This window comes from Hipposideros armiger, unplaced genomic scaffold (assembly GCF_001890085.2).
Source record: "Hipposideros armiger isolate ML-2016 unplaced genomic scaffold, ASM189008v1 scaffold_163, whole genome shotgun sequence".
Lineage (NCBI taxonomy): Eukaryota > Metazoa > Chordata > Mammalia > Chiroptera > Hipposideridae > Hipposideros > Hipposideros armiger.
In genome coordinates this window covers 708,532-715,222 of record NW_017731513.1, presented here as the reverse complement: position 1 = coordinate 715,222, position 6,691 = coordinate 708,532, and the positions used below count along the sequence as shown (strand labels likewise).

Sequence of the window (6,691 nt, the reverse complement as noted above, 5' to 3'; positions counted from 1 at the left end):
TTGGTTAACTGTTTGTCCAGTTGGTACAAATTCATAATGAATAACCCCTCTGATATCAAAAGGGGTTAGCAGCATCACTGCAACAAGTTCACAAACTTGTCAGACCTTGTATATCTAAGGCTTTGGGACACTGCAGAATGAGGTTTAAAAAATGCAAGTGCCACAGGGCAGAGATAAACTGTCCTAAGAGGTTGAAAAATGAGAGATTGCCTCAGGTGGGGGCCAAGGGGAAAGAGTGTCTGGAGGAGGCTGCTGTGTGCTTGCAGTGGGGCTGGCGGGACATTGAGGCTGCAAGGAAATTAAAAGCCAAGGAATAAATAACTCACTTCAAGGACACAAGGGCCCCCTCCAGAAGCAGCATGCAAGTGCTTTAATTCCCACTCAGCATTCTGCCCCAAAGTTCTCTCTCCTAAAAACGCCTCCGTGCTTTCACTGCCCCAAACTATACTCAGTATTTCTGAAATGCACAAGCTTTCTATTTAAAATGGAACTTTACTTTTATTGTCTTACTCAAGAAATGCATCACTAGGATACAGCATTATATTCATATATAATATGGAGATATAGCATTTATATATAATATATAGACTATATATAGTATAGAATAAATAGCATTTATGTGGTCTTGGATATTTTATGGCTCTCCAAGACATTTGGACGTGAAGACTGATATAATTTTATATTCATGATATTCACAAAAGTGATGTTTCATTAACTGCTTTTAAAAAAATATCAAGTGTATAACTCAAAAGTGTCAATAACTTATGCTGAAATAACCCCCGGACCCCCAAAGTTAGAAGAATATAAGAAACAATGTGACTTGATAAGTTCACATTAGAGGAAATTTTATAATTATCCGCGTTAGTCCATCCTCAACATGTAATGTCAAGTGTCCGAACGGCCTTTTACAATGGTGCACCAGAAGAAACATCATTGGACAGATTTCAATGTAAGAGGGTCACATGTATAAGATTTTATATATATATATATGCAAATAAATGAAAAATATATGTAAATAAGGAAAAATTGTTTTCCACATATATGTAAAAAAGGATGATACTCAAATGGTCCGCTAGGAGTAAAAAAAAAATCATTAATATAATAAGACGTAATATTATTGCAGACACCTCTGCACTTTTAGGGAAGTTCCAGGGTGAATTAGACAATATTGTGAAAAAATATTAAATCCACTTCTTGCCCACAGCCCATGACATCCGGCAGATGACACAGGGGGAGGCCAAAGGACTTAGGGGTACAGCGCCTCATGCTCCAGGCAGGTTGAGGGTATAGCCCTCTGAGCCAATCCTCCGGGTTCAGTTTTATCTGGAAAACCCCAAGCTTGCCTGATTGCTTTTCCTGAAATCACAGGCTACGGCAGGTTTCCTAGATATTGAGTCGCGGTTTGCACGCGGTGTTTGGAACATCCTGCTTTCTCTGATGACCTCATGACGTCCTGGGACATTCCTTAAACAGAATCCATGTTGGCTCATGACACCTTAAAGACTACACTGCGTGTGTCATAAAGCAGCTCAGGGAGGGAGGAAGGGGCTGTGGGAAAAAAAGAGAACAAGGGATTTCCAAAGGTGGGGTGGCATTCCAGGAGTAACGCTTGGAAAACAAGCCGGCAGACACTACCTCCCCGAATGCAAAACAGGTGCCTCACGCCTCCTTGGTGTCAAGTGGGACAACTCAGCATCACTTACTTAGCACCTACTGCGTCCAGGGCAAGCGGAGGCCCTTCAAGGCGCCCGCCCTGGGCGGGTGCGAGGCCCTGCGCTCAGGGGGTCCTGGAGGATGCGGGGGGCTCCGCGGGCCCAGCCCAGGTGGCTGCAGCCGGTGGGTAGCCAGGCCAGGTCCAGGGCCCACCCCCGGGCCCCGCCCGCCCGCCCGGGAGGCGTGTGCAGGGACTGCGCCCTCCTTAGCGCTTTTTGTTCTCTGGCTGGTTTTTCAGGCTTCGGTTCTTACTGAAACTTGCTGCGCTGGATGACTTCCCGCAAGTGACCACCCCGGGTTCCAGGCGCTGCGCACCCCTCCGAGCCCCGCCGGGAACCGCCGGGTCACTCTGTGGCCCCAGCAGCCCCCCTGCACGGGAGCCGACGGCGAAGCGCGCGTCGCCACGGAACAGTACAGCCTGCTGGCGCTCCCACGGCCTCGCGTGAAAGTGACAAAACACCCTCTTTTCGCGCGACGGCCAACCCGCGTCAGGTGCCGAACGCAAGTCCCCTCCGACCACCGGGGCGACGAGAGGCGGGCGAGGAAGGGGCTCTGCCGCTGCTGTTTTGTCTCTCCCGCAGCGGGGCGCGCTGTCCGCCGAGGGCCCGGTGGGATCAGGAAGCCGCACAGCNGTCAGCACACGGAACGCAGTGATCTAAGGGTGCCCATGCTCTGCAGTGACCTGCAGTGGCCGCAGGGCCTGAGCACACGGGCTGGCCCATTACAGCCCATCAGGGTGGGCCGGACGGACAGCGACTTGCTTTTCTCAATGCAGCACAGGAATGATGCTAGCAGATGCACTACTTAAAAAGGGAACATTTTAAAATACTTGTAGGAATGATCAGGAACATATTATAAAATTAAAATGGTACATCGACTCCCGAAACGTAAGTCTCTAAACGCAGTAGAATAAAGCGCCGGGCTTCAGCCTGCGGGAATGTGCTTGTAAACACACACCCTCCAGCTGTCTGTCCGTCCATCCTACTTATGTCAAAGGATATCGATTGTTGATGGAGTCCTCCATCACGTTTCTGATGCTTTGCTGGAGCCACAGCTTGTGCTGGTCAAGCTCTCTTTCCTTCAGTTCCAGGTCTTCAATTTCAGCTTTCAGGCATCTTAATCTGTCGATGACTTCTTTCGTGTTACAGCCAGCGCCTACGCCTCTTAAAACAGACGAGAATTAGTACCAGCGTCGGGCCCCGGTTAACATCACTTGATCTTTATAGTCATAAAAACCTTTACACTCCTCTGAAGACCAAGGATTCAAAGCCTTAGAAAATGTCAAGCCATACCTCTGAAGAGGCTTGCTCCCAAGAACAGTCAAATTACAAAAATTCTTGGTATGTTTTAGAGTGGTTTCTGTCACCTGGAAGGTCGGGCTGGTGACTGAGGCACCAAAACAATGTCACAGCCAAACAGCCACACCTGGGAGTCTCACAGGCAGACCGAGGTGCAGGTAAAATAAATCATAGCCTTTCAATATTTTGGCAACAAAAAAACCACTAAAAACTAAGACTAAAGGGGACAATTTTAAAGAACAGAAAATACTTGTCACATTCAAACACACAATCATACAGCAGTTAACAAATGACAACATGCATTTCAATCAACTATGATCTGGACGGTACATAAGACGTAGTTCCTGTTCTTAAGTTTATATTAGTTAATTGGCTGATAAACAGAGAGGGGTTAGAGAAGGGTTAATAATACGAAGCAGGATACAGGGTGTGCCAAATGAGTGGCTTGAGAGAGCACTTAAGTTCTGAATTCTAAGAGTGTAAATGAAATGGCAGAGAGAGCAAAGAACGACCTAACCCGGCAGTGACATCCAGGGACACAGGGAAGCTCGGGGCAGGTCCAAGGAAAAGTGATGACAGTGGGGGCTGAAACTGAGGACTCGGGGCAGAAAGGTCAGATTTCACAGAGCACTGGAGAGAAAAATAAAGGTTTTAGAAGACAGTCCTGGTTGTAACTTACTTCCACTGGATACTGTTTTTTGACTTTTTTTCAATCAAGTCAATTCCTTCTAAGACATTGGTGATGTCATAAATTCTTCTCTTTTGCCTCACAGCCAAAGTGTCTGCAGCCTGTTTTAAATAAGGGTGGGGTGGGGGAGAACAAAGAACAATGAGACAGATTACAATTCATATTTGAAAGCCAGAAAGGGCTGGTTATGAACTTCACAGCATGAGAACCCCACCCCAAATCTGACCCAGTCAGCTGCTTGGGAACAATAGCTCGCTCTCCAACGCTGCAAATGCCAAAGAAGTTATTCCAGCTAAACGCCAGCACATGCTGCGACGGAAAAAAAAGTGAAGAGGTCATGACACATAGTCCCCCCCTAGCCACACCCCCCAAAAAAACCCCCCACACTAAGAATACTGCATGTCACCTTCTGGACTAGCCCTGAGAAGGGGCCACTGATTGCCTACCTACATCACTTCCTATCTGGTGTCTCTGCTCATGGACCGTCCTGTCTAAAGACGATGGCCTTAATTACTTTTTGAAACTTTGAAAAATTATATCTCAGCGATTTCTCAGTAATTAAGTCAACATACCTGGGGGAAATTCTGAAGTATACACACATTGTCAAACCTGCACTTTTTAAATTCACGATGAAAACGGATGACTGCATCAGGCCACCCAACACTGGGGCCAGACTGACAAGAAACCTCACGAGGGCGAACTGCCCTTGTTGGCCGACAACATGCAACAGCTCGGCAGTTTCACTCACACTAAGTAAGATCAACAAGGTCTTCAAGTCATCTTGTGAGTGAGTTCGGGAATGCTGGACAGTTCCTCTCACTAGTTCCTGCTCACATCTCTGACACTTGTTTCCCGATGGAACCAACAGAACCTCGCAGAAAGGTGACCCTAAGGCTCTCCTTCAGAGGGGATGAGACAACAGACCATCTGCATGGGAAGCCACAGTCTAAGATTCGGGGGAGCCGTCACGAGAAAACACCTTTACGTCCTTACTGACCATACTCGGCACGTTGCCCGAATCCCTGAACAGCGTTTAGCTTTGCATCACTGGTGACCAGCCATCCCGGTCACCTTATTGATTATGGAACCCCCTTCCACGGGAGCTACTGCTCACCTCATGAGCACTGGGCACCTTAAATGAAATGTCGGTTCCAGCAATCCAAAAGTGCCAGGTCACTACTGTGCAGTCACTCAGGAAGGGGGCCTGTGCCTCAAGGGCGGACTGGAGAGTCAGTGGGATGTGGCAGACAGAAGGAAGAGCCAGAAAGTGGGGCCAACTCTGAGAGAAGGGACAACGGCTAAAGAGGTGGCTGTAGGTGGGCAGGGGGAGGGCCGGCCACAGGCAATCCAGCAGAGCGCCTGGGTGCAGGCCAGGCAGGTAAGGGAGGGGCGGGGCGTCTCCTGGTTGCTTTTTATTTTTTCAGCAGTGGGAATGGGCGCAGTGAAGGGATAGCGGGGGGTAGCTCACGGCTGAGAAGAGGGATGTGAGGGTCTCCTCCAGGACAGCGGGAGGAAGCCCTGGACCCTGTGCCGGTCCTTTGGAGGTTAGGGGTGCTGACTGGCATCACCGTGCTGTGCATTGTCTCCAGCCGGAGAGCAGCCTGGGTACTGGCCAGGGGCAGGCAGGGCAGTGGGCACGTCCTCACTGCACGCTGCCACGGCGGCTGGCGAATAACCGACATCAAGTTTATATTTGTTGTTACAGGATTTGCCCTATACAGACAGCCATAAAGGAAGCCTCTAAAGGTGCCACACAGACTCAACTGTTCAGGAAAACAAGCAAGCACACATCGCCCCTAAAATACACCTCCCACGTCTGAGCGGTGAAGGTGGGCAGGACAAACCAGGGGAGCTGAGAGGCCACACACGGGGGCTGGGCCGGCTTTCCAGGCGCTTGAACAAGAGAGCAGTGAGCTCCCAGAGGGAGCGGTGGCCTGGAGCTTTGTCAGGGTAGGGTGAATTGCAGCCCTCTACCCAAGGATGGCCTTGGGATCAGGAAGCCGCACAGCAAAGGTGAGCACCCAGCAGTGACCACGGGAACACGGTCTCCCAGGCTCTCCACGCACAGAGCGGTTTCTGCCTCTCTCCCGGGACCCCGGGATCTCCGCATTTGAGCGGCTGGGCTTCAAACACCAACGCAACTGCGAGGGCCAGGACCCCAAACCACAGTGTGCAGGAGACACCACACACGATCCATCGGCTATAAACACGCACACGTGCAGTGACGGGCCCTGGGCATAAGGCAGAAGGACCCCAAGTGACATATGAAGATTGCCTGTGAAATATCTTAATGAGCATTAAAGAGAGCGGCAGGAACTCACTTTCAGCTGTGCCTGTTACATGCTCTGTCCATTTATCTCACGGGACGGTTTACACGAATTTCAAACACTGTTAAAGATAATTAAAATGTACAATAGTTGATGTCAACCCACAGCTCAGAGCCTTTCATAAGGCAGTAACGGGGTAACTAACTGTGCTGCAGGACCTCCCACAAACGTCACCTAATTTAACCCTCCCGGCCGCTTTGGAGAGTCAGTGTCATTCTCCCAGCTTCGTAGGAAACAGATTCAGAAAGCTACTGAAGAACGAGGTGCCATTTGGCTTTAATTATATAGTCATGAAATAAATCTGTGGCAAAACATTTTCAAATGTGCTTCTGTAACTTTAAAAGACGTAAACAAATGGGTCAACAGTTCCCAAGGATATAACTGCACTGGAAAAGCTATTCAAGTACCAGTGGTCCAAAGGCGGTTTCATCGAGAGTGTATGAAATGGGCTGAAAATGGTCTTTCCATTTATTTACTGATTAAAAAATAATAAACAGTAACCAAAACATTGTATATACAAGGTCTGACAATTAAGTTCACGAACTCATCCTAGAAAAAGTGCTACACACCTCGTTGCTGAATATCACTATAGTCATCTTCAAAGTACTCCCCTTGGGAAGCTATGCACCAATGCCAGCACCTAGTCCATCCTTCAAAGCAATTTT

At 48.8% G+C, this 6,691-nt stretch overlaps 1 protein-coding gene across 1 annotated transcript in view; it reads right to left on the bottom strand.

Moving 5' to 3' along the window:
* Window positions 1-4,699, bottom strand: part of E2F5 (E2F transcription factor 5) — a 16,988-nt gene extending 12,289 nt beyond the window's left edge. Inside the window, exons 1-3 of the mRNA XM_019651622.1 lie at window positions 4,685-4,699; window positions 3,691-3,800; window positions 2,715-2,876 (exon numbers count right to left, since the gene is read on the bottom strand). Coding sequence (XP_019507167.1) covers window positions 2,715-2,876; window positions 3,691-3,800; window positions 4,685-4,699 — 287 coding nt within the window. The remainder of the gene's footprint in view (window positions 1-2,714; window positions 2,877-3,690; window positions 3,801-4,684) is intronic.
* Window positions 4,700-6,691: the final 1,992 nt, after the last annotated feature.